Genomic DNA, 25,595 nt, shown 5'->3' with positions numbered 1-25,595 from the left:
GGATGAGAGGGCCACACCCCTGCCCTGGTGCCGCTCAGACCACCCTCCCCTCCAGGCAATCCACATGGAGACTGACCCCCAGACCATCAGCGCCTACCTGATCTACCTGTCCCAGCACACGCCTGTGGAGGAGCAGGCCCAGCACAGCGACCTGGCCCTGGTGAGGCAGCGGGGCCAGCCAGCAGTGTGGCCCTGGGGAGGGGACGGGGCCAGCCAGCTGTGTGGCCCTGGGGAGGGGACGGGGTCAGCACAGAGACCCCACCCTGGGGAGGGTATGGGGCAGTGGTGCAGTGCCCTGGGCTGGCGGCTTCTTGGGCTGCAGGGAGGAATTGAGGGTGGGAGGGCTGTCACGGCTGCTGTGCTGGGGCCTCTATGACCCCGTGGCCACCTGTGTCCCTTAGTCACCACTCACTCCCTGGAGCCTTTCTCCCCAGACCCTGAGGATGCGAAGCCACGAGGGTGAGGGTGCCTTGTTCACAGCAGGGTGGAATCAGAGCCATTAGCCCTCTCCCCGATGCCAGGAGGGTTTGGGCTGTGGGCCCAGGTCACTGGGCACCTGCCCGCTGTCCTCAGCATCTCTAGCTCACACGTGTGGCGCTGACTCCCGACTTCTCTCCTGGGTGCTATCCTTCTCCACTGGGCTTCTGACTTTGCACTACTGTCCTCTTGTCCACAACCTGCACTGTGACCTAGTGAAAGTTCGTGGCCCGAGTCCTTAGGGAATGAGCGATAGGTGAACAGATGGTGGCTGCCGGGCAGAGGGCAGGAGCATCCGCTTTCAGGGCCTGGTCATTGTCCCTGGCCGTGAAAGTCGTGTCCTCCCTCTCCCCGGAGAGTCCGACCCAGCTCTGGTTGTCTCCCCTGGTGGCCTGCGGCTGAGGGGCTGCGGTGCCGCGGGCCCTGCTAAAGATCCCAGTGAGGGTGTGCCTGCGACGAGGCCGCCCCAGCTGGCCAGAGAGCAGAGCTGCCTCGGAGCCTCTGACGCCCCCCTGTCCACATGCCAGGACGTGGCCCGGCTGGTCGTGGAGCGCTCCACCATCATGTCCCACCTCTTCTCGAAGCTCTCCCCGAGTGCCGCGTCGGACGCCGTGCTGAGTGCTCTGCTGTCCATCTTCTCACGCTACGTGAGGCGCATGCGGCAGAGCAAGGAGGGCGAGGAGGTCTACAGCTGGGTGAGGCCGCGCGGCGCGCTTGGTGCCGGCTTGGTGCCCTCGGCGCTGGCCCAGGGTCCCCGAACCTTACGGCCCTGACCCCACCTCCTTTCCTGCAGTCGGAGTCTCAGGACCAGGTCTTCTTACGCTGGAGCAGTGGGGAGACAGCCACCATGCACATTCTCGTGGTCCATGCCATGGTGATCCTGCTGACGCTGGGCCCGCCGCGAGGTGAGCCGCCACAGGCGCCGGAGGGGCAGCTTCGTGCCAGGCGGGCCACGGCCCTGACCACACCCAGCGGCTTCCGTGTCCTTGCCTTGCTTCTGGGCGGGAAGCCCCCTGGCCCTTGCACCCTGTGTCCTGGCTTCTCTCCTGAAGAGGAGGCTGCAGTCCGCCCCGCGTGTCTCTGAGCACTTGGTGGACGCGTGGGAGATCCCCGCGTGGTGGGACCTCCCAGCCTGTAGAGTCCTGAGCTGGAGGGCCTGGTACAGCCTGGGGTCAGAGCCCTCGCTGCCCCAGCCTAACCATGCAGGCCTGCGGTGCCTGGGAGGCGGAAAACTCGGGATTTCACTGTGTGGAGGTGCGACATGAGGCTGCCAGGCAAGCGGGTCCTCTCCCCGGGGCCCAGGCGTGTGACCCTGAGGACGCTCCGGCCAGCGCAGTGTTTGGAACCTGGCGCCTACCCAGCCACGCCCTCTGCGGCCACAGCCTTCCCCTTTACTCCTGGCTGACACCAGGAGCTGCTCGCACGTTCACCCCATTGTGTCTGTCAGTGAGGGAAGGGGGCAGAACCCTCTTGCTGGGGTTTGGGTGGACGTGGGTGGGCTGTGCCAGGGTGGTGACCCCTGTTGGGAGGCAGATACAGTCACAGGCGTCACCCTTGGGAAGGGCAGCAGGGGAAGCTGGCCCCATGTGGGCCTGGGCCTGTGGGGTTTCCCATTGGCTTTGTGGAGCCAGAGAGCTGGATGGGACCTGGTTCAGCCAAGCAAAGCCCCAAGGGCAAGGGCTGGACAGGGACATGCACACGTCCCCTTGGCCAAGACAAAGTGGCAGTGATGCTGCTTGCCTTCCTGCAGCGTCTGTGAGGATCAAATGCGTGCACCTACGCAAAGCATCCGCACATAGCAAGTGCTCACCTAGCACGGGAGCCCTGTGCTCCTCCCAAGCCTCAGTTTCCCCCTTGGGAGAGGAGGCGCCTCTAGCCTTGGCAGCAGCTGTGCTTGGGGCTGGGCTCCCGGTGGGTCTGAAGGCTGCTCACCTGTTGGCCTTCCTGAAGCCGACGACAGCGAGTTCCAGGCACTGCTGGACATCTGGTTTCCGGAGGAGAAGCCACTGCCCACCGCCTTCCTGGTGGACACGTCGGAGGAGGCGCTGCTGCTTCCTGACTGGCTGAAGCTGCGCATGATCCGTTCTGAGGTGCTCCGCCTGGTGGACGCCGGTACGGCCCAGGCTGGGCTCGGGCGGGGGCTGCCAGCGCGGGGGTCCCGGGCCCCTCGCCTGCTCCTCGTGGGCCTGGGCGGCCTCTGGCTGTGGCAGAGGAGAAGACTGGCCGGGCAGCCTCAGAGGATCCTGCATATCCTATGTCCTGGCCACAACAGGCTGTGCTGGACCCTAGGAGACCTAGAGTAGCCTCTGCTGGCCCCGTCCGAGAGGGTCTTACTGTCAGGCTTAAGGGTCTAGAGTGAGAGACAGGTCCTGGAGGGAAAGAAGAGAAAGTGGTCTGGGGTTGGAGAGGAGGAGGGGAAGTGGTAGGGCCTCTGGGTGAGTCCCTGAAGGATTTGGGGGTTGGAGCTGCAGCCGGGGACCCCAGCAAGGGCTGAGCAAGGGGCCTGGGCCCACGTAGGTCAGTAGGGCTGGTGCCTGCTCACAGTGAGGAGACATGGGGGGCAGCTTGGTGAGTGAGTGGGTCTGGCTCTGGAAACCCATGACTGCCAAGGGGTCTAGGCTGTTGTGTGCCTCTGGGAGCCACCGATGGCTTCAGGGCAAGAGCGCTGCCCTGAGCGCTGAGAGGAGATAGTCACAGCGGCCTGCGTGCAGCTTGGGAAGTGTACCATGCCGTGCCACCATAGGCCCTCTGGAGCGCCCACCCACCCCCGGAGACGGGGCCCACACAGCTGCCATCCAGGGCGCAAGGCGGTCCCGGGCTGCTGCCCCTTTGTGCGGCCCCAGGTCTCGGGTGGGGCTGCCGAGTGTGCAGTGCCCCAGGTCTTGGGTGGGGTCACCGAGCCCACATGGCCCAGGGTCTCAGGTGGGTGGGGTCACTGCGCACAGGCAGCCCCAGGTCTCGGGTGGGATCCCGAGTGCATATTGCCCAGGTTTGCGGGTGGCGTTACGGAGCGCGTGCACCCTCAGCCCTGCAGGACCTGGAGCCGCAGCAGCTGCTGCTGTTCGTGCAGTCGTTTGGCATCCCTGTGTCCAGCATGAGCAAACTCCTACAGTTCCTGGACCAGGCAGTGGCCCACGACCCGCAGACGCTGGAGCAGAACATCATGGACAAGAGTAAGATGCTGGGGACCTGCGGAGTGGGTTCACACACGCCGACCGAACCCCAGCCCGGCCAGGCTTTTGGGGCCGGGGTGCGAGCGGGTGGGTGATCCGAGGTCGGGTGGGTGTGGGTGGCACTCGAGGGCAGGCTTAGAGCTGTGGGTTGGTGAGGCTGGCACAGTCAGGAGGGAGCCTGGGCCTGCCCCAACCCTGGGGCCAGGCACCCGCTCGGGCCGTGTTTTGAGCTTGGAGGGAGCTGTTGGGGCCTCAGTGCTGACTGAGCCCACCCAGCTTCTGAAGTCCTTGGGAAGCATTGGTGACCGTGGGGGCATTCCCAATTCTGGTTTCTGTGGAGAGAGGGAAGGACCTGCTCCCTGGCCCCTGGCCGCGCCCAGGTGTGACCCTACTACTGTTTGCAGATTACATGGCCCACCTGGTGGAGGTCCAGCATGAGCGAGGTGCCTGCGGAGGCCAGACTTTCCACTCCCTGCTCACAGCCTCCCTGCCACCCCGCCGAGGTACTGGGGAGGGGATGGGCCGGCACGCAGACCCAGCCTGTGGGGGGCTGGGGCCAACACAGAGACCCAGCCTGGAGAGGGGTGGGGCCAGCTCGCAGACCCAGCCTGTGGGGGGCCGGGGCCAACACAGAGACCCAGACTGGGGAGGGGATGGGCCCACACAGAGACCCAGCCTGGGGAGGGGTGGGACCCGCACAGACCCAGCCTGGGGAGGGGGACGGGGCCCGCACAGACCCAGCCTGGGGAGGGGGACGGGGCCCGCACAGACCAGCCTGGGGAGGGGACGGGGCCTGCACAGACCCAGCCTGGGGAGGGGGACGGGGCCTGCACAGCCACACGGGGTGGTGCACACTTGCTGATGCCACCTGAGAGGGGCCCCCACAGAGGCTCTTGGCCGGTCTTTGGGCGGCGTTTGCCTCCGGCCAGCGTGCAGGTTCCTGTTCAGAGTCTTGAGATGCCTGTGGTCCTGAGCGAGACCTGGGGTCCTTGGGGAGCACAGAGCCCAGGTCTGAGCTCTTCCTCCTGGGTGACAGTCCCCGGGCAGGACTCGCCACGGCTTGCACAGTTCCCACCGCTGGCAGCACGTCAGAAAGTGTCCAGCCACTGACGGATCTCCTGTCTCTGCAGACAGCACAGAGGCACCCAAACCGAAGAGCAGCCCGGAGCAGCCCGCAGGCCAGGGCCGGATTCGGGCGGGGACCCAGCTCCGGGTGCTGGGCCCTGAGGACGACCTGGCTGGCATGTTCCTCCAGGTAGCGATGCCGCTGCATGTGGGGCTCCACCTGCTGCCCGTCTTCCTGTGTGCAGCCTCCCCTGCCGCCTCGCATGCACAGCGGCCTTTACACGCGTGACCACCTGACCCTGGCACGCTGCTTTCACGTCACATCCCCATGCTCTCAGATGGAGGCTCAGGCCAACATTGGGGAAGGGGTCGTCCTGCACCCTCCCTGCCATCCTTGCACACCCCTCTGCACGGGGCACCCAGTTTGATGTGTACAGAAGGTCTCAGGTCTCGCCTAAGGTCTGGCTGTTGGAGCTGGGGATCCCGCAGGCCTCACTGCCTCCTGATGGAGAGCCTGGTGGTCCCTGGGCAGGCTCTGGACACCTTCGTCCTCTGGGGCAGCTCCTGGGTGTTGGGGTCCCTCAGCGCTCCCCATCACAGGTCTCAAGGGCCCTGGGCCCCTCAGGCCACAAGGTGGGGGCTACAGATGAACAGGGACATGATGGGACGCGGTTCTGGCACGGAGCTGCACCAGGCGCTTAGCCTCTCCACTGCGCTCCTCCTCCTCCTCCGCTTCCTCCTGACACTGGCCTTCCCTGTTCCAGATCTTCCCGCTCAGCCCGGACCCTCGGTGGCAGAGTTCCAGTCCCCGACCCGTGGCCCTTGCCCTGCAGCAGGCCCTGGGCCAGGAGCTGGCCCGCGTCGTCCAGGGCAACCCCGAGGTGCCAGGCATCACGGTGCGTGTCCTGCAGGCCCTCGCCACCCTGCTCAGCTCCCCACACGGCGGCGCCCTGGTGATGTCCATGCACCGCAGCCACTTCCTGGCCTGTCCGCTGCTGCGCCAGCTCTGCCAGTACCAGGTGCCCGGGCGTGGGCCTCTCGGGTGGGAGGAGGGAGGAGGGCATTGAGGGCTCTGCCTCCCGCAGGATGGCCCGGGTGTCCTGTGACTGCTCCTCTGTGGGTCTTGGGTCTCAGTTTCTAAGTGAGAAAGGACAGTGCCCCAGGGATCGGCGGCAGGGTCCCCTTTTTTCAGTGAACATTCCCCCGGGACGGGAGGTGGGGGCGGTGCGGCGTCCGCCTATTCGCACCACCCAGGCTCGGCGCTCCTGCCTTGCTTTCCCCACCTGCTGGTGCCTGGGACTGTGTTTTACTTGTGTGTTTGTGTATATTTTTTGCTTTGAACCGCGTGGGAGCCCTCACCAGCTGGGGGGGTTTTGAAAGGGTGTCTGAGGTCGTCTGGGCCCGTGCAGAGGAGGCACCATTTCAGGCAGGAGGTGGGATGAGGTTGGCCCAGGCCCCAAGTGCCGGTCGCGGCAGGTCTCAGCAGCCTCATGGCCCCTGCTCTGGGCCTCGGGTGCCGGGTCCCCGTGTGTCGTCTGCCAGGGTAGCCACGTGCCACTTTGTCCCCGCAGCGCTGTGTGCCGCAGGACACCGGCTTCTCCTCGCTCTTCCTGAAGGTGCTCCTGCAGATGCTGCAGTGGCTGGACAGCCCTGGCGTGGAGGGTGGGCCCCTGCGGTCACAGCTCAGGATGCTTGCAAGCCAGGCCTCGGCCGGGCGCAGGCTCAGCGACGGTGAGGACTGCGCCAGGCTGGCAGATGGCTGAGGGGCACTGGATGGGGGCTCACACGGAGTGGCCAAGCTGCCTGGCACCCCGAGGCCCGGGGAGTGGCTTGGGGGTTGGGTACCCACGTGGACCCAGGGGAGCCCTTCTACCGTGGGGCCTCCCTGGATGGGGTACACCGATAGGGGTGAGGGCTGCAGCCACAGGGCACTCAGACAGACCTCCCACAGTGCGAGGGGGGCTCCTGCGCCTGGCCGAGGCCCTGGCCTTCCGTCAGGACCTGGAGGCGGTCAGCTCCACCGTCCGTGCCGTCATCGCCACCCTAAGGTCTGGGGAGCAGTGCAGCGTGGAGCCGGAGCTGATCAGCAAAGGTACCGTCCTGGCCCCGTCCCCTTGGGCCACTGGGGCCCTGGGAAGACCCAAACCTGAGGCTCCTTCTTGCTGACCAGTGGGGGGCGGACAGTGGCCGCTCAGCACTGTCCCCGGAAAGTGCCCACAGAGGTCCCCTCCCAGATGGTCCAGGGCGGGGCCTCTTGAGAATGAGTTGGAGCTTCCTCCTTGGGGGGCCTCCAATCACTGCTGCACCCAGCAAAGTGAGCCCTGGCCCCGGCCGCACTCTCCTGCCCCTGCTGCACTCTCCGTTCCCGGCCGCACTCTCCGTTCCCGGCCGCACTCTCTGGCCCCAGCTGGGCTCTGCTCTTGTGTCCCACACACGCTCACCCCACACCCCACCATGGCTAGCCCATATCCACTCAGCAGCCCCCCCCCGACCTGGGAGTGACCCACATGTCTCTCTGTCCCTTGCGCAGTCCTCCAGGGGCTGATCGAGGTGAGGTCCCCCCACCTGGAGGAGCTGCTGATTGCGCTCTTCTCTGCCACTGCGGATGCCGCCTCCCCGTTTCCAGCCTGTAAGCCCGTTGTGGTGGTGAGCTCCCTGCTGCTGCAGGAGGAGGAGCCCCTGGCTGGGGGGAAGCTGGGTGCGGATGGCGGCAGGTGAGCTGGGGTGCTGCACACAGCTGGGGCAGGTGGGTGGGCAGCACTGCCCCTCCCTGAGCCACCTTCTCCCTGCAGCCTGGAGGCCGTGCGGCTGGGGCCCTCGTCAGGCCTCCTGGTGGACTGGCTGGAGATGCTGGACCCCGAGGTGGTCAGCAGCTGCCCCGACCTGCAGCACAGGCTGCTCTTCTCCCGGAGGAAGGTGGGTGGCACCCAGCTTCAGCACAGGGACCCACCCCGGGGTAAAGGCTCTTCCTGACCTGAAGTGCAGTGGCCTTGGCCTGGGCGAGCCTTGCAGGGGCCCCAGCAGCCCCCCTGTTCTCAGGCCATGTGTCCCTGTAGCAACCCAGAGGAAGGGCAGGTCCCCCATTGGCCCTAGCAGAACCCAGGCCAGGGTCACAGTCACCTGTGGACCAGCACTGTGACCAGCCAGATGTGGGGACGGGGTGGGTGGATGGGGTGGGGTCGGCCCTGCCAAATCCTGTAGATCATGTAGGGGCCTCCATCTTCCTGAAGGGAATGGGGCTGTGGCCAGGAGAAGGGAGGGCAGGTGCTGGGCTCCCCAGGTCCCCCGCAGGGGAGGGATGGCCTCACCAGAGAGGCTGCATGGAGCCCCGGGCACCTCCGCTCTGCGGCATGGCTCCCATGGGAGGAGGTGGGGAGATGCTGCGCGGCCACCAGGAGGGGCCCTCCAGCACCACATGACGGGGCCGGTGTCACCGGCAGCACCCCAAGTCTCGGCTCTCTGAGTGGCTCATTGGGAAAGCTGTCAGCTGACCTCAGCAGAGCCTGCCATTGGCCCAGGTGAGGCCATCCGGGCTTCTTTCTCCCTCCCCAGGGCAAAGGTCAGGCCCAGGTGCCCTCGTTCCGCCCCTACCTTCTGACCCTCTTCACGCATCAGTCCAGCTGGCCCACGCTGCACCAGTGCATCCGAGTCCTGCTGGGCAAGAGCCGGGAGCAGAGGTGGGCGCCTCCCTGTCCCCAACCTGGACCGCGGCACGCTGGCCTTCACCAGAACTCTCCCAGCGCCGGCTCTGACTGGTATCTCCCATGCTGGGACGAGACACCTCATACTCAGTGGAACCCGTGCCTCCCCACAGGTTCGACCCCTCCGCCTCTCTGGACTTCCTCTGGGCCTGCATCCACGTTCCTCGAATCTGGCAGGGGCGGGACCAGCGCACCCCACAGGCAGGTCTTGGGAGGGTGGCCCATTGGGGAGAGGGGGTGGTGCGCCGGGGCTGATGCAGGCACCTGTTACAGAAGCGGTGGGAGGAGCTGGTGCTGCGGGTCCAGGGCCCAGAGCTCATCAGCCTGGTGGAGCTGATCCTGGCCGAGGCGGAGACACGGAGCCAGGACGGGGACGCAGCCGCCTGCAGCCTCATCCAGGCCCGGCTGCCCCTGCTGCTCAGCTGCTGCCGTGGGGACGATGAGAGTGTCAGGAAGGTGACGGAGCACCTGTCAGGCTGCATCCAGCAGTGGGGAGACAGGTGCTCAGGCCCCCCAACCCCAGATGCTGCCTGGGAGTGAGCCATGGAGGGGGTCGAGGCCCAGCCCTGGGTGGGTTCCCATCACGCCTGGTCCCGTCCGCCCACCCCTGTCACTGGGGCCCTGTCCGCCTGGTGAGCCCTGCTCCATCTGTTTCAGTGTGCTGGGCAGGCGCTGCCGAGACCTCCTCCTGCAGCTCTACCTACAGCGGCCGGAGCTGCGGGTGCCCGTGCCTGAGGTCCTACTGCACAGCGAAGGGGCCGCCAGCAGCAGCGTCTGCAAGGTGAGGGCACAACTCTGCTGCTCCCCGCCACCATCCCAGGTGCCCTGGCCAGGCAGGGAGGGAGGGCGGAGGCCACAGTGTGCATGGCCGTCGCCGGCTTCCCCTCTTGCCCCTTCCCGGTCCGCGCCGCCCTGTGGCCCTGTGGGTTTGTCTGCATTGAGTTTTATACCGAGGGAGCCTGCGGGTGCTCTGTTCACAGTCTGGAGAGACGTGGTGGTGTGGGCACCGAGTGTTCTGCCATTGTGTGGATCGGCCGTTAGTTTATCTGTTCACCTGCTGGTGGACATGGGGTCATGTTCAGTTTGGGGCAGTGACAGCTGCTGGGGACTCGTGCATGGGTCTTGGTGGACGGCTGCGTCTGCTCCTCTCCAGTGACCCTGGTGGGGAGGGCTGGGCCTCCCATACCCGCTTCCCCACCGCTGGCCGGAACCTGCAGCCTGTCTTCTGCTGGTACCACAGAGGGCAGCTGACTTTTTCTAATCATTTTTGCTTGCGGCTTTTTTCACTTATATGTCATTTTATTCATTGAAATCACACTTGATGTGCAGTTTTGCGGGGGGTTTTTTGAGGCAGGGTGTCTGTTGCCGAGGCTGGAGTGCAGCGGCACCGTCATAGCTCACTGCAGCCTCAACTTCCTGTGCTCAAGTGATCCTCCCACCTTAGCCTCCTGAGTAGCTGGGACCACAGGCACGTGCCACCACACCCAGTTAACCTTTTTGTATTTTTAAAAATAGAGATGGGGTCTTGCCATGTTGCCCAGGCTAGTCTTGAACTCCTGGGCTCTGGTGATCTTCCTGCTTCGGCCTCACAGAGTGCTGGGATGACAGGCGTGAGCCACCACGCCCGCCTGGCCGATGTGTAGTTTTGGCTTGTTTCCTGCTCATTGTATCATTTTTGAGCTTTGCTTTTATTCTGTGTGGGGTTTTCCCGGAGGCTGGCTGTGGCCTGCCTGCCCTCCCGAGGTGCTCGTGGGAGCCATAAGGAGCCAGTTCCTCTGCTCATGGCGTGCCACGTGGTGGATCGCGGCCACAGCTGGCGGCCACAGGCTGAGTGTGGGCGGGCAAGTGAGGGGAGCCAGCAGCCCCAGCCTCAGAGCGCCCCTCCCTGCAGCTGGACGGACTCATCCACCGCTTCATCACGCTCCTTGCGGACACCAGCGACTCCCGGGCATCGGAGAACCGAGGGGCGGATGCCAGCATGGCCTGCCGGAAGCTGGCGGTGGCGCACCCGCTGCTGCTGCTCAGGTGCTGTCCCAGAAGCCCTGTCTTCGCCAGACGCTGGTTTAACCAGGGGTGTCTGCAGCTCTCCAGCCTGGGCAACAAGAGCGAAACTCCGTTTCAAACAAAAAACAACAAAAAAAAGCATGTTCCCATGGGCTGAGGTTGACTGAGAGAAGTCAGAGGCCTGAACTGGGCCTCAGGTGGGAGGAGCTGGGTGGGCCTCAGAAAGGGGCGATCTCATCTCCACCTCCTAGGGCAGGGGGTAGTGTTGGGGGGCAGCATGGGGTCTGGCTCCTGGGGCAGGCAGTGGGGCCTTCCTGGGGACGTGCGCCAGGTGAGCCGGCTGGCCAGGGCTGACTGGGCCCTCACTGCGCCCACAGGCATCTGCCCATGATCGCGGCGCTCCTGCACGGCCGCACCCACCTCAACTTCCAGGAGTTCCGGCAGCAGAACCACCTGAGCTGCTTCCTGCATGTGCTGGGCCTGCTGGAGCTGCTGCAGCCGCACGTGTTCCGCAGCGAGCACCAGGGGGCGCTGTGGGACTGCCTGCTGTCCTTCATCCGCCTGCTGCTGGTGTGTGCTCCCACCGCCCGCCCTCGCGCTCCCTTCCACTCCCTCCGCCCTGGCCCGGGCCTGCCTCATCCACCCTGGGAGGGACTGGGAGGACCTCTGCAGCCAGGGCCCAGGCCAGGCCACCTGGCCTGGGGACCAGCTCCCCGCCTGGGAAGTGCCTGCCTGCTGCCCCTCATGTGCCTGGGGGGCCTATGTCCTTCAGAATCCTAGCCCAGACCCTCCGTGCTGCTCTCTGCGTGTTGCTTGTGCCACCTCGAGCCCCTCATCCATCTGGGCACATGCCCCAGACGGCTGTGTCCACATCCTGACAGGCCATGCCGGCCACCCTCGGGCCCGTGACGCCCCAGTGGTTGGCAGAGGGGGCTTGTTGGCGGTGGGGTCTGTGCCCTGAGGCTCTGGGAGCAGATGGGAGCACAGGGTCTGTTTTGGCCCCACGGGGCAGAGCAGCTCAAGGGTGCCGCTTCTGCTTTGCAGAATTACAGGAAGTCCTCCCGCCACCTGGCTGCCTTCATCAACAAGTTTGTGCAGTTCATCCATAAGTACATTACCTACAATGCCCCAGCAGCCATCTCCTTCCTGCAGAAGCACGCCGACCCGCTCCAGTGAGTGCCCACGGGCTGCAGGGAAGCCTCGGGCCTCCGGCGAGGGTCCAGCGGGGTCTGGAGGGTGTTCCTGGGAAGGCCGGGGAGGGCTGCTGAACGTGGTGCTCATCCCAGGGCGCAGAGGCCGCCCCACCCTGTGCGGGAGCTGTCTGAACCCACCCCTGCAGCTCTCTGTCCCGTTCCATGCACACGTGGCCTCCCCGCCCGGCCCTCCCCCTGAGTGTCCTGGCCTCTCCTGCATGCCTGTGTCCACGCCCTCCCATGCTGCCCTAGTTTGACCCCTGACCCAGCCTTTTGCCTGCCAGTGTCTTCCTCCCAGGTGAAAGCATCTTCTCTCCCCAGCGACCTGTCCTTCGACAACAGTGACCTGGTGATGCTGAAATCCCTCCTTGCAGGGCTCAGCCTGCCCAGCAGGGATGACAGGACTGACCGAGGCCTGGACGAAGAGGGCGAGGGTGAGTGGGGCTGGCGGGGCCTGCTGGAAGCAGTCCTACAGGGCCTGGTTTTCCTGGCTGCACAACCAGCCCTGGGCTGTGTGAGGCGTCCCGATGGGGGCTTTGTGAGCTGGGACCTTGCTGGCTGGCCCCTGGCCCACCTCACGGGGACGAAGCGCTCGCTGACTGGTGCCTGACAGAGCATCAGCACACCCGCCCCGGCACATCGCCCCGCCCCGGCACATGGCCCTCCCCACCCCCCGCCCCGGCACATCCACCATCCACCAGCGCTTGTCCCAGATGTCCCTCCCCAGGAAGCCTCCCCTGGTCCTACTGGGCACGGCTTGTCCTTGGTTTTTCCCTGCCTGAGGTGACACGGCACCGCAGCACGCCTCTCCTGTGCCGTCGGAAGAGTGCTAGGCCCGGGTCCCAAGGGTCCATCCTGTCTTGTGCCCAGTGGGTCCTGGCCCACATTGCGAGAAACCCAGCAGGGAGAGACTCACAGAGGTGCATGGCCGGATCCAAAGGCAGCTCCCGGCTCCTGGCTCCACCCCATTTGTGGAGTGTTGCTGTGTGCGGGCACCTTGGGAGCCTGGGCAGTGGCCGCTGTGCTCTCGGGAGGGCAGGCCCTGGTGCCTCTGTGTGGCACGTCCTGCCCCTCCTGCCCTCCTGCAGCACTGCCGCTGTCTTCCAGAGGAGAGCTCAGCCGGCTCCCTACCCCTGGTCAGCGTCTCCCTGTTCACTCCTCTGACGGCGGCCGAGATGGCACCCTACATGAAGCGGCTTTCCCGGGGCCAAACGGTGGAGGGTGAGTCAGGCCCTGCTTCACCCATTGAGGTCAGCTCCAGGTTGGCGCCCTGGGTCCCATGGGGCTGCGGGCAGCAGCCAGCAGCCATCTGGGCACTGACTTTGGCATGAGCCCAGCCCATGCTGGGCTGTGGGTGGGTGGGCCGTTCCTCACAGTGGGGAGCACCCCCAGAGAGGGCCTTAGAAACTCAGGGGAGCTGGAGGTGGCTGCTCTGCTTCAGACACAGCAAAAAGCAGGGCAGCCCCCTAAGGTGGTGGGGGGGCGGCAGGAAGAGGTCAGGTAGGTGGGTGGGCAGGACCAGAGGGTGGGCAGGACCGGTGGTCATCGTCAGAGGACAGCCAAGGCTGGGCGGCCTGGATGGAGTCGGGCCGTGGGGACACTTGCTGCTCAGAGCACCCTGGATTTGGGGCTGCCATGAGGGGTCAACCCCTCTCTCTACTTGGAGGCCACTGGTAGGGGCAGGGCCGGGCATTTGCGGAGCTTGGGGCAGGTGACTGCCCGGGGCGTCCCTGGGCTCATGCTTTCCAGTGCTTTCTGTCCTGTGGTGCTCGGGCCTTGCCCCCTCTGGGTGGCTGGGGTGGGGTGGGCAGAGATCTGCCTGGCCCTTCAGCTCTGGCCTGGCCGTCTCTGTGTCAGATCTGCTGGAGGCTCTGAGTGACATAGATGAGATGTCCCGGCGGAGACCCGAGGTCCTGGGCTGCTTCTCGGTGAGCTGGATGCGGCTGAGGGAGAGCTGGGAGGAGCCGCTCCCGTGGAGAACCCCGCAGGGCCACCGCCTCAACATGGGGTGCCCACGCTGAGCCCCAGGGAGCCCTCCGAGGCCGCCCCAACACGGGGTGCCCGCGCTGAGCCCCAGGGAGTCCTCTGAGGCCTGGCTTTGGGTGGGGCCTCAGCCCAGGTATTCACAGTCGAGCCGCCGCCAGGGCAGGCCCACCTTCAGCCCTGGGCTGGGACTGGCCAATGGCACATGCGTCCTGCCTAGGGTCCCTGCCATTGCCACCAACCATCACAAGACCAAGAGGTGAAGGGGCCTAGCTGGGGGCTGGACTCCCTGGTCACACAACTCCCACCATTCCCCCCATCAGACCAACCTGCAGCGGCTGATGAGCTCGGCCGAGGAGTGTTGCCGCAACCTCGCCTTCAGCCTGGCCCTGCGCTCCATCCAGAACAGCCCCAGGTGAGGCCACCGCCGGCCTCTGTCCCGCGCCACCGCCGGGCCCTGCTAACCCAGGTCACCGCTTGACCCGCCTGGTGGCCAGACCAGGCTTCCAGGCGGCTCAGCTCCCCTGTCGGAGGGGAGGGGTCTGGCGTGGGCACAGGGTGGAGGTTCCCACTGAAGCGCGTGGCTCTTTCAGCATCGCAGCGGATTTCCTGCCCACGTTCATGTACTGCCTGGGCAGCCAGGACTTTGAGGTGGTGCAGACGGCCCTCAGGAACCTGCCCGAGTACACTCTCCTATGCCAAGGTGAGGACTGGTTCCCCGCCCGGGGCCCTGGCAGCCCTCGGGGAGTCCGGAGGCGCGTCCCCTGAGAGCTGGCTCTTGGGAGTCCCGAGGTCTGGTCACTGCTACCAGGATGTTGTGGCCAGTGTGATATGCAGGGCCCCGTCTCCCCCACAGAGCACGCGGCTGTGCTGCTGCACCGGGCCTTCCTGGTGGGCATGTACGGCCAGATGGACCCCAGCGCACAGATCTCCGAGGCCCTGAGGATCCTGCATATGGAGGCCGTGATGTGAGCCTGTGGCAGCCGACCTCCCTCCAAGCCCCGGCCCGGCCCGTCCCCGGGGATCCTCGAGGCGAAGCCCAGGAAGCATGGGCGTTGCTGGTGTGTCCGAGGAGGTGAGGGTGCCGAGCCCTGAGGCCAGGCAGGCCCAGGAGCAATACTCGGAGCCCTGGGGTGGCTCCAGGCCGGCTGCTGGCATCGGGGGCCGTCTACGAAGCCTTCATTCACCTTCTGGGCCACAGCCCTGCTGCAGAGCGGTGGGCGATGTGGCCCAGCGTGTGCAGGATCCCACCGGGCATGGCCTGGGCTGGTTTTCAATGAAACGATCTGAACTCTCTGTGTACTCTCTGGTGTCCCGTGTCGCCCTCTGGCCAGTGAGAGCCTCGAGGACCCTGGCCTTGGCTCCCCAGCCCCACAGCACAGGGAGTTGGGCAGGGTCCTGGGAGGCGGAGACCAAGGCCAGGCCGGGCTCTCCCTTGGGCCAGCAGTTCCCGCAGGTGTCGAGGGTCGGGGGACGCTGCCCGCTTGGCTGCCCCCCACCCTGTCACGGTCTCCCCGTCAAGTGCCGGCCCTGGGCCCTGCCTGGCCTCGAGTCCTCTGCCCACAGGGTCGGCCTCTGTTGAGTGAGTCCAGCCTTGTCAGGCTGCGTGGTGGCCTGGCCCGGCTGACTGGTCTCTCCTGCACTAAAAGGATCAACAAGGCCCTGAGAGCCTCAACTGTGGGCGTCCCCCTGTGGGAGCTGCGTGGGGGTCCCATTCCAGAAGAGTCCGAGTAGCTGGTGGTGCTGCTCGTCCTGCGTTTGCCAGCACCCGCTCACAGGGAAGGGTCTGGGAGGGTCCTAGTGCATGCGGGGCGGAGCTTGGCGTGGGGCCCTGTTTGCTGGCCCGCAGTGCACTCTCCTGCCTCCCAGCCAGGTTGGGGCTAGGGCTGCCCACCCCTCTGTCCTCCTCGCACCGAGGTCTTTCCAGCACACAGATGGGACCTGTGCTCTCCCGGTTCCCCATGAGTGCTCCCAGGTCAGCCAGGCCCCAGCTGCCCTCCACCCAGGCCACTGTGGCTAAGAAGCCAACCCAGGCCCTCCTGCAAGCCAGGTGGCGCGAGGCCTCAAGGTTCTAGTGATGCTGTGGCCTTGGAGGACGCCCTGCGACAGCACCCAGCAAGGGGGCAGCCAGGCTCCAGGCCCACAGCCTCCCAGCCTAGCCCCTGGCCTGCGCACCTGCACCACCTGCCTGGGCCCCTGGGCACTCCTGCACCCACCTGCCCACCCTCTTCGGATTCTTCCAGGCTGCACAGGTCCGGGGACCAGGTCCCGGGTGGGGTGAGCCACTGCCGGGTCTGTCACCAGACGTGCCTGTCCACAGCTGGCTCCTGTGGCTCCAGGGGACTGGGAGGCTGCCCTGGGAGTGACTTGGAGGCCCATGGGCCGCCGAGCATCCTCCATCCCAGCTGTGCGGGGCCGTCTTCCCCCACCTGTGCCCTTAGTGCCTTGCCTTCAGGCCTCTGGTGCCAGCACCTCTGCCCTGGGTCTGAGTATGTGTTAGGGTTAGGGACAGGGACAGCAGTGAGGAGCGCCTAGCACAGGCCTGGGTGTGGGGTGAGGCCCTTCCTGCTCTGCTGTTGGCTCTCCCACCTTTGCGCAGATAAGGGGCAGGGCTGAGATTTGAGCCCTGGGGCCCTGGAGCCATGGACTGCCCCAGAGTGGGGCTGGGCTGAGTGGAAGCAGGGCCCAAGGCTTGTGCAGTGGGAAGGGGCCCTGGAGGCTCAGCAGATTCAGGGCAGAGATGTGGATGCCTCCCCAGCCCCGGGGGTGGGGTGTGGATGCAGGGAGGCATCCTCATAGGGGGTGGGCGTGTGCAGGCTGTGTGCGCTCAGGGATCAAGGTCAGGGCCCGTGTCCATCCGAGTCTTAGAGGACAGAAGTGTGCTGAGGCTTGGCGGGGACATGACCCGATCTCATCTGAGACCGAGTGAGCATGGGCCCACCAAGCCCTTCAGCCCCCAGTGCCTGCTGTGTATGCCCCACACCCAAACCCCAGCCTCCTGAGGGCCAGGCTGCCTCTCCCAGGCCTGGATGTGGGGCCTTTGCTAGTCCACACCTTCGGGATCCTGACCGTTCTCCCCAGGTGCAGCACCCTAGCTGTGTCGCCGCGTCCCCTCCAGCCAGGAGCCACCCTTACCTGACGCTACACCCTCTATGGGCTCCCGGAGCACCTCCAGGCTGCCTTTCCACACCCCACAGTCCAGAGCCTCCTGTAGCCCCGCCAGCCTCTGGTCCTCTGCTCTCCTGACATCACTCCAGCCAGGCTGTGGGGTGGGGGTCCTTCCAGGCGAGGCCTGCCTGCCTCAGGGTCTGATCAGGGAGGGAGGGAGGTCCAAGCTCTGTGGGCCCAGAACCCAGTGCCTGGGTTGAGGACAGGGAAAGGGAAGGACACTGCTGCCAGGCCCAGAGGCCAGTCTGTGTGTCCCAGCTGGGTGCAAGCCTGGGCCCTTCACGGGGGTGCGTGTATCTGGCTCAGAGCAGCCTGTAGCAGGTAGAGCCCCGGGACGTTGGCTGCGGTCGTGGACCAGGCACGGGGAAGGAGGATGGGGAGGGCGCTGAGGGCAGGGCCCTGATCCTGGGGCCCGGGACCCTCTGGGCCTCTCGCTGCCTAGGCCTGTGTTCATTCCCGCCCAGGAGGCAGCGGAGGTTAAGCTAAGCAGAGGCATCCGGGGGAAGTAGCTGGCCTGGCGGGTGGCAAGGGCTCAGGTGAGGGGTATCAGCTGTGGTGTGTGTGCCGATTGGGGCCAGGATGTGCCAGACGTGCCTGAGACCCCACCTACCCACCCCAGGGTGATGACCCCAGGGCCTTGGTGGCTCACAATTGTGGCACCCATGGGGCAAACTTAGCCTCTGCCTGGCCCAGGGCTTCCATAACCTCTAGAGGGTGTCCCAGGCCTGTCCCCACCATAAAGGGAGCTCCAGGGGGCATGTCTGGCCTTGGCTGCCAGGGTGAACCCCAGGTTCTGTGTCCCAGAGGTGAGAGGCCTCTGCGGTCTGTGCTGGGGAAGATGGGGAAGACGCCTGGGAGGGAAACTTGACCGCGCCTGGACAAAGAAATGGGTAGATTGGAATCTGTGCCTGCAGCGGGCACCTGGCAGGGGCTGGTGTGAGCAGAAGTGTGGGTGTTGGAATGATGGTGCCGACCCCAGGGTGGACAGGGGGCTGCGAGATGGACCAGGGAGCCCTGGGTCAGGCCATGATCCACGCCTGGCCTCTCCCTCCCTCTGGCTCCCCAAGTTCCTCACCACGGCCACTGGGCCCAGGGACCCCGGCAAACAGCCTTTTGGGGCACCCAGCAGGACCCCTGTGCCACTGGGTGGCTGCGGGCAGGTCCCGGGCCGTCTGTTCTGGAACAGTGGAGGATCTGGGATCAGCACCTTCCTGTGTGGCTGTGAGCCCCTCGCCCAGGGTGACCACTGGAGCCCAGATGGCCCCGGGACTCAGAGGGTCCGGCCCAGACTCCACAGTTCCCTTCCTTCCAGGAGCGGAGGGAGGCCCAGGAGCTTGTCTGAGCCAGGCCAGGCAGGGTCCCAGCCCCTCCCAGTGGTTCCCAGCAGTCCCGGGCTGCCTTCTCCAGGTGGGGCCAGGGCGGGGCCGGGGGATGCCATAGTGACAAGCTCACCTGCTGCTTCAGTCTCAAAACAAGTGCTCCCGGGTTTCATTTTCAGCTCTGGCTGGGGATGGACCCTGACCCTCAAACAGGCCAGACAGTGGCAGCCACAGGCTGTGTGTGGGCACCTGGGGCCTGAGCGCCCTCGGCAGCAGGAGTGCAGATCTCCCCGTGAGGCGTCTCCCCCATTCACCCTGGGAGGCCCAGACAGTGGCCCGAGGTCACGTGGCAGGTAGGGTGCAGGGCAGGAGCTGCTTGGGGGGCCTGGGCCTCCCCCAGCTCCCTTCTTCAGAGCACCCCAGACCCCTGACCCAGTTAGGCCCAGGCCTAGCCGGCGGTTGGGGTCATTCCAGGCGCTTCCGAAGAGGAGAGTATGGCTGAAGCCTCCTCTGGGGACAGCAGCCCCTCTGTCCTGGGAGGTGGCCTGTAGGAAGCTGAGCATGGGCAGGCAGAACTGGATGTCCCAGTTCTTTCCAAACCCCCTCACTGGGCCAGGCCCAAAAGGACACCCCAAGCCGGGCCCTGCTGGGCTCACCGGGGACCCAGGGTTGGACCCCAGTAGGCCTGTGCCAGGGTGTGGTGGGCACCCTCTCTGTGGAAGTTAGGAAGGGCTGTTGGGGGAAGGTGGCATGGTGGGGTGGGTCTTGAGTGGTGGGGAGGAGTTGGGCCCATCCACTTGTAGTGGGGCACAGGGCTCTGGCTGACTACCAGCAGGGCAGGCGGAGGGAAGGGTCCAGCGCCCACAGCCCTCTTTTCCCACTAGTGCCCTCCTGCTGTGGAGCCAGGCCTGGAGGAGCCTGCAAGCCTCGGGGGGCACAGGGGGCAGGCCTGGCACACAGAGGGCTCCTCAGGCACTCATCCAGTAGTAGGGAGATGGGCCCTGGGAGGGGAGGGAGCCGGGAGGCAGCCACGCGCCCTCCCTAAGATGGAAAACGCAGGGGCCTGGTGAGGGCAGCGCTGACCACAGTGCTCTGCATACCAGGCCACTGCTGGTGCCCCGGGTCTGGGGAACACAGGGTCCTTAGGGACACAGGGCCCGGGGGCCTCCGGAGCTGGGGTACGGCGGAGGGGGCTGCTGGATCCCAAACACCCTTTAGGCCTCCTCCACCCCCAGTCAGCATTCCAGCCAGGACCCCGGGGGCCCCATCCAGAGTCCTGTCAGCGGGGGCCATAGCCTGTGGCTGCAGGCCTGGGCAGGTGGGTGACACGAGGCAGGACCGACCCCAGGGTTCTAACGCCTGCTCCCCACTGGCCTTGGACAAATTGCTGCCCCTTTCTGAGCTTGATTCCTCACTGTGAAGTGGGCATCAAGGTAATGCTTGAGGCCAGGCGCGGTGACTCACGCCTGTAATCCCAGCACTTTGGGAGGCCGAGGTGGGCAGATCAGCTGAAGTCAGGAGTTCAAGACCAGCCTGGCCAACATGGCAAAACCCCGTCTCTACGAAAAACGCACTGGGCATGGTGGTGCACGCCTGTAATCCCAGCTACTCGGATGCTGAGGTGGGAGAATGGCTTGAACCCGAGAAGCAGAGGCTGCAGTGAGCCGAGATCACCAAGGTAGCGCCACTGCACTCCAGCCTGGGTGAAAGAGCAAGACTTCATCTCAGAAAATAAAAACAAGGCTGAGCGTGGTGGCTCATGCCTGTAATCCCAGCACTTTGGGAGACCAAGGCGAGTGGATCACCTGAGGTCAGGAGTTTGAGACCAGCCTGGCCAACATAGTGAAACCCCGTCTCTACTAAAAATACAAAAATCAGCCGGGCATGGTGGTGCACGCCTGTAATACCAGCTGCTTGGGAGGCTGAGGCAGGAGAATCCCTTGAAACCCGAGAGGCAGATCTCAGTGAGCCAAGATCACACCACTGCACTCCAGCCTCGGTGACAGAGTGAGACTCTGTCTGAAAAAAAATAAAAACTGTCTGAGACTTAGGGGCAGTGAACAACCTGTGTGACACACAGCAGGTGCTGAGGGCCAGGCATCTGCGCTATTATCGCTGTCCTCTGAACAGAGAGGTGCCATGATCCGGTCAAGGACACACAGCAATCAGAGGCAGGCTGGCTTCTCTGCCCCGGTCCCGCCACCCAGCGACATCTGTCAGCCCTGTGTGAGCTCTGTGCTCCTCGAAGTTGGGGGCGGGGTGGGCTGGGCCCCGTTACAAGGGATTCCTATAAATGGCGTGGAGAGGATTAATAATGTATTTATAACACACCGTGGTGGTAGTCGAAAATGATGTATAAATGTGCAGTAAATGTTTTATAATGTTTTTGTAACCCGTTATAAATGATAAATGGCAGACCATAGCTGCCGGATCAAATATTTATAACGTATTGTGCGCGGCGTTGGGCTGCCACAGTTCAGGAAAGCCATTAATAATAAAGTGGATGGAGATGCACGAGTTACCGACATGCCCAGCAAAGCCATTTATAATGAAATGTAAAATTTGGCTGTGGGAAGCAGCCCACCGGCCCCAGCCGCAGCACCGGCCAGGCTCTCCTGGAGGCTGGGGAGGGAGCGGTGGTCGTGAATTATTTGTGAGGTGTTCAGACGAGAATGTATACTCCGCATAGCACACCATATAAATATGCTATTAATATACCCAAGGTGGCATGCATTATTCATGGAACCTAATTAATTAATGGGTGGCCCCTTAAAATGGGGTGTCACAGCTTCCCGCTCCCTGTCCTGCCAGGGGCCGTAGGGATGGCACTGGTTGACGGCAGCCTCGGGGGTGGGGAGGAGGGCGATGTCCCTTCCACGCTCTGTGGTGGGGCTGACGTGGTCCCCGACAACCGTCCGCAGGGGTCCTGTGGGCAAGTCAGTCTGGGAACCATTGTGCGTGTGGCCTCTCCCTGGAAGAGTGGAGGTGCACATCAGGCGATGAAGGCTCTGAGAAGTCCCGTGGGAAACGCTGCTCGGCCAGGACACCTCCCTTGGTTCTCTCTCCCTCCCTCTGCATTCCCGAACCGCCTCCGCCTCCCAGCCTCAAGGAGCCGATTCTGTTCCAGCTTGGCCCAGCAGCCGTGGTCAGGTGACGTTCAGGGTTGAATCTACTGGTGGAAGGAGTCAACCCCTCATAAGCCCGCCCCACCCCTCCGGGTGTGGCACCTGGGTCCCCACCTCTGCAGCCCCTCTTAGGGACCCAGCAGCCAGCATGTCCTCCAGGAGCTAAGCTAATGCAAGCCGAGGTGGACGTTTAGGACTGAAGTGAGCGATGCCTCGGGCCATGTCCTCCCTGGGTCCCCAGCACGGGCCCTGCCACCCTGATGGGCTGAGAGATCCCTTTCTCCCTGCCTCCATCTTTGAGGGGTTCAGAACACGTGGAGGCTGGAAGTGGGGAAACTGAGGTCATCTGGCCTGGAAGTCCTGTCCTGGACCAGGGTGTACACTTGGGCAGGACACCAGCTGGGCCAACCTTCTCCCGGGCCTCACCTGGTGTCAGAGTCAGGGCCGCTGCCTGAGAGGGCAGGCTGATCGGGGGGCCTTCTCCCCTCCCTCTTCTCCCCTCCTGTGCCCTCCCCTCCCTCCACTCTCCTCCTTTCCTCTCAGAACCTCAGTTTTTTGAGCTGCAGAATCAATAGTGCCATTTATTTTGTAGATCATAAACAGATAGGGTCTTGTTTTGCCACCCAGGCTGGCGTGCAGTGACATGATCACAGCTCACTGCAGGCTCGACCTGTCAGCCTCCATCAATCCTCCTGCCTCGGCCTCCCGGATAGCTGGGACTACAGGTGTACACCACCACGCTCGACTAATAGTTTTGTATTTTTTGTAGAGGCGGGGTCTTGCTATGTTGCCCAGGCTGGTCTTGAACTGCTGGCCTCAAGCAAACCTCCCACTTCAGCCTCCCAAAGTGTTGGGATGACTGGCATGACCCTCTGCACCCAGCCAGTCTTGGGTTTTAAACCCACGGCCAACCCACAGCCAACCCACACCCATATATGTATGTGTACACACACACACACACACACACACACTAATGTCCCTGTCACCCAGGCTGGAGTGCACTGGTGTGATCACAGCTCACTGCAGCCTCCTGTTCTCATGTGATCTCCCGCCTCAGCCTCCTGAGTAGCTGGGACTACAAGCATAAGCCACAATACCTGGCCCAGAGCCACTTTTTTTTTGGGCGGCGAGTGAGGGGGTGGGGACAGAGTCTTGCTCTGTCACCCAGGCTGGAGTGTAGTGGTGTGATCTCAGCTCACTGCAACCTCCACCTCCCGGATTCAAGCGATTCTCCTGCCTCAGCCTTGCAGGTAGCTAGGACTACAGGTATGTGCCACCATGCCCGGCTAATTTTGCATTTTTAGTAGAGACGGGGTTTCACCATGTTGGCCAGGCCGGTCTCAAACTCCTGACTTTGGGTGATCGTCCCAACTCAGCCTCCCAAAATGCTGGGATTACAGGCATGAGCCACCACACCTGGCCCAGAGCCACTTTTAAAGGGTGACTGTAAGTATCAAATGACAACGTAGGCATGGAAATTGGTGGGAGATGTTGGAGTAGGGGCCTAGCTGGGCCCTGCTGCCTGCACCCCTTCCTCCCGCAGCCCCTGCACCTCCTCCCAGTCCCCTGCACCAGCAACACCAGCCTATCTTCGAGTCTTCCTTCCTGCCGCAGGGCCTTTGCAACTCCTGTTCCCTTTGCCCTTTCCCCTTCCTCCAACAAAGTGATTCCTACTTAGCCTCCAGGTCTCAGTTCTCATGGTCCTCCCTAGGGAGGCTCTTGCTCTGTCTTCTCTCTCTCTCTCCTCTCCGCTTTCTTTCTCCCCTCTCTTTCTCTGTCTCTCTCTTTCTCCCCTTTTTCTCTCTCTCTGTTGGTCTCAGGCTGAGGTCATCATTATTTCTAAAGGGCCTGAAGTCTGGGCCCCCATCTTAGAGCTTCCCCGTCCTGGGGCCTGTTGAGCTCACACCGCTCTTACCTGTTCCCCACCCCTGGGTACATCATGCTGCATTTATTGCGTGCCTGGCCGTGGGGTAACCCTTGGTGGAAGGGGCTATGATGTCACTTTGCAGATGAGGAAACTGAGCCCAAGAGAAGGCAGTTCCCCAGTGAGGCCGGAAGGCAGCGGGTTCCCCGGGTAGAGGCTCCCTCCATGTTGGATGGGGGAGGCGTGTGCAAACAGAGTCCACATGGCAGCCCTGGGGGGCACAGATGGGTACCCCGGGAGCCTTCGGTAGCTCCAAGGGGCTTCAGGGTGGGGGTCCTGGAGGATGAGGAGGAGGGGCGGGTGCTGGGGGCCGGTGCAGGCGCGAAGCTCTGGGGTAAGCGTGGCAGGGTGCGGCCAGGGAGATGCGGCGTGATAAGCCTGCCGAAGGTCTGATAAGCAACCTGGACTTTATTCGAAGGACAGCCTGGGAGGCTCCTGGCAGGGGAAGGGCTTGGTCAGGCCTTCTAGAAAGATCCCTCGGGCTGCTGGGGAGGGTGGACTGTGGTGGCCGGAGGGGCAGGAGGCAGCCCTGTGGGCAGAGGCAGGGGGACAGGTTGTCTGGATGGGAGGGTGGCAGCCATGGGCAGTGGGGAGAAGGGACCATTTGTCTGGGGGTGTCCTGGCTTCTGGCTTCGGGGACCCTGGAGGGACATGCTGTGTGAGGTGCTGGTGGGGAAGCGTCACAAATGCTGCCTCCCAGCTCACTGGTGCCAGAGGGGGGCCGTGCAGGATGGGCCACGGAGTGACCAGTGAGATGGCTTTTTAAGTGTGCAGCGGTAAAAGTTCACGATAAAAGTGAAACCCAGGCCACCTCCCACACCACTCCTTCTAAGGGAGCTGGGCCCTAGCGCCAGTCCACCCGTGTCCCCCATCCCCCACTAATTCCCCCCCCCCCCCCGCCCACTGCCCTGCTGCTTCTGCTTCTTGATCTTTCCCTTCTTTTCCAGCTTTTCCAGTTCTCCTAACCGTTGCTCTGGGAATCAAGAAAACCTGGTGCCAGGACCGGCTCCGGCTGTGCTGGCACGATATCCCCTGACATCCGCAGGTCAGGGACTGTGGCGGAGCAGCGGTTAGGGCCAGCCACAGTCCCAGGCCACAAGGGCTCCCCTGCCTAGCAACTGCTTGCACGCCCCTGGTGACGGGGAGCTCACCACCTACACACAGGCCTCACTGACACTTAGGCAGCCGGCCATGCACACTTCTGAGGCTGGTCTCACCAGGGACCAGCCTCAGAAAAGACCTGGAACAGCACCAGTGGCTGGGGTTGGGAGACCTCAGTTTCTGCTCCTCCCAAGGGGCACAGAGAAGCTGCCCTGACTCCCTGCCAGGGGCTACTGCGGGAAAACACCTTCCTTCCTGCAGGCCCTGCCGGGACAAGCCCTGGCCCCACAGCCAGCAGGGTAGGCCCCCCTCACATGGCTGGTGTCAGTGATTCCGCCCTCGTCCAATCCCCGTGGCCACAGACAAGGTTCCCCAAGGAGAACGGGGCCAGGGGCCATCCCAGGATAATTTAGGGCCCCACCAGAGGGACTTTCCTTATTTCTTGTGCCACACCTCAAAGTGGAAAATTAGGAACTACCCTGCAAGTCAGCCTGAGGAATCTTCTGCCCAGGAACAGATCCTGCCCACAGGCCCCCAGAAGAAAAGCACAGGCCAGCTGTGCAACTCCGGCTCCACGGCCCTCTTCCTGGCCTCAGTTTCTCCTCTGGCAATGCCCAGGCCTCACCTCTGCCTTGCCTGGAACCCCCGCTGGCATGTAGCGGCCTGGAAAGAGAAACCAGATGCGGACGTCCTTTGAAACCCTGAAACACAAGGCGCCTCCTGCTCCCCGGGAGGCCAGGCTGCCCAGGGCTGAGGCCCCAGACAGGGCAGGGCTGTTCGAACCTCAGTGTCTCCATTTGTCAACGTTCTTTCCTGCCTCTTCTCCATGGCGGTGGGGTGAGATGGTGGTGGGAGGTGGGGCGGCGAAAAGAAAGAAAATCCCAGGTCTCCGCAGGGGTCCAGAATGCCAGGAGCCCCAAGCAGCCCGCGCCCCTTCACCGGTTGGGGGTCTCGGCCAGCAGCGGTGGGGCGGGGCCTGGGGAGGGGCCAGGCGGCGTGGGGGGCGGGTCCTGTCAGGAGGGACCTGACAGCGTGGGGGCGGGACTTATCAGGAGGCGGGACCTGCCTAGGGCGGGAGCTCGTACCGGGGCCCGGCGGCGTGGGGACGGGGCCTATCAGGAGGCAAAACCTGGAGGCTGGGGGCGGGTGTCCGGAGTCGGGGCCTGCCTGGAGCGGGAGCCTGTGCCGGAGCCAGGAGGCGTGGAGACGGGGCCTATCAGGAGGCAGGACCCGGCGGCTGGGGGCGGGGCCTGTCGGGAGGCGGGACCTGGCGGCTGCGGGCGGGGCCTGTCGGGAGGCGGGGCCTGCCTGGGCGGGAGCCTATGCCGGGGCCGGGAGGTGTGAGGACGGGGCCTATCCGGA

At 64.3% G+C, this 25,595-nt stretch overlaps 2 protein-coding genes across 2 annotated transcripts in view; both read left to right on the top strand.

Annotated features, from left to right (window-relative positions):
- The window catches only part of INTS1 (integrator complex subunit 1), a 35,673-nt gene extending 20,781 nt beyond the window's left edge, over nt 1-14,892 (top strand). The window contains exons 24-48 of the mRNA XM_030800885.1: nt 56-160; nt 1,005-1,172; nt 1,271-1,382; nt 2,428-2,589; nt 3,504-3,650; nt 4,055-4,153; nt 4,781-4,905; nt 5,480-5,734; nt 6,287-6,446; nt 6,667-6,807; nt 7,246-7,429; nt 7,508-7,631; nt 8,268-8,392; nt 8,530-8,617; nt 8,690-8,916; nt 9,074-9,197; nt 10,308-10,441; nt 10,798-10,990; nt 11,465-11,592; nt 11,935-12,047; nt 12,721-12,834; nt 13,471-13,541; nt 13,920-14,011; nt 14,190-14,299; nt 14,453-14,892. Of these exons, the coding sequence (XP_030656745.1) occupies nt 56-160; nt 1,005-1,172; nt 1,271-1,382; nt 2,428-2,589; nt 3,504-3,650; nt 4,055-4,153; nt 4,781-4,905; nt 5,480-5,734; nt 6,287-6,446; nt 6,667-6,807; nt 7,246-7,429; nt 7,508-7,631; nt 8,268-8,392; nt 8,530-8,617; nt 8,690-8,916; nt 9,074-9,197; nt 10,308-10,441; nt 10,798-10,990; nt 11,465-11,592; nt 11,935-12,047; nt 12,721-12,834; nt 13,471-13,541; nt 13,920-14,011; nt 14,190-14,299; nt 14,453-14,568 (3,417 nt within the window). The 3' untranslated portion in view covers nt 14,569-14,892. The remainder of the gene's footprint in view (nt 1-55; nt 161-1,004; nt 1,173-1,270; nt 1,383-2,427; nt 2,590-3,503; nt 3,651-4,054; nt 4,154-4,780; nt 4,906-5,479; nt 5,735-6,286; nt 6,447-6,666; nt 6,808-7,245; nt 7,430-7,507; nt 7,632-8,267; nt 8,393-8,529; nt 8,618-8,689; nt 8,917-9,073; nt 9,198-10,307; nt 10,442-10,797; nt 10,991-11,464; nt 11,593-11,934; nt 12,048-12,720; nt 12,835-13,470; nt 13,542-13,919; nt 14,012-14,189; nt 14,300-14,452) is intronic.
- Nucleotides 14,893-17,343: 2,451 nt separating this feature from the next.
- On the top strand, nt 17,344-20,800 carry LOC115831940 (collagen alpha-2(I) chain-like). The gene is made up of 2 exons (XM_030801490.1): nt 17,344-17,354; nt 17,507-20,800. The coding sequence occupies exons 1-2, from the start codon at nt 17,344-17,346 to the stop codon at nt 18,438-18,440; spliced, it is 945 nt and encodes a 314-aa protein (XP_030657350.1). The 3' UTR covers nt 18,441-20,800.
- Nucleotides 20,801-25,595: the final 4,795 nt, after the last annotated feature.

This window comes from Nomascus leucogenys, chromosome 20 (assembly GCF_006542625.1).
Source record: "Nomascus leucogenys isolate Asia chromosome 20, Asia_NLE_v1, whole genome shotgun sequence".
Lineage (NCBI taxonomy): Eukaryota > Metazoa > Chordata > Mammalia > Primates > Hylobatidae > Nomascus > Nomascus leucogenys.
Note: the sequence above shows the minus strand (reverse complement) of the source record. Positions and strands in the feature narration are given on the sequence as shown.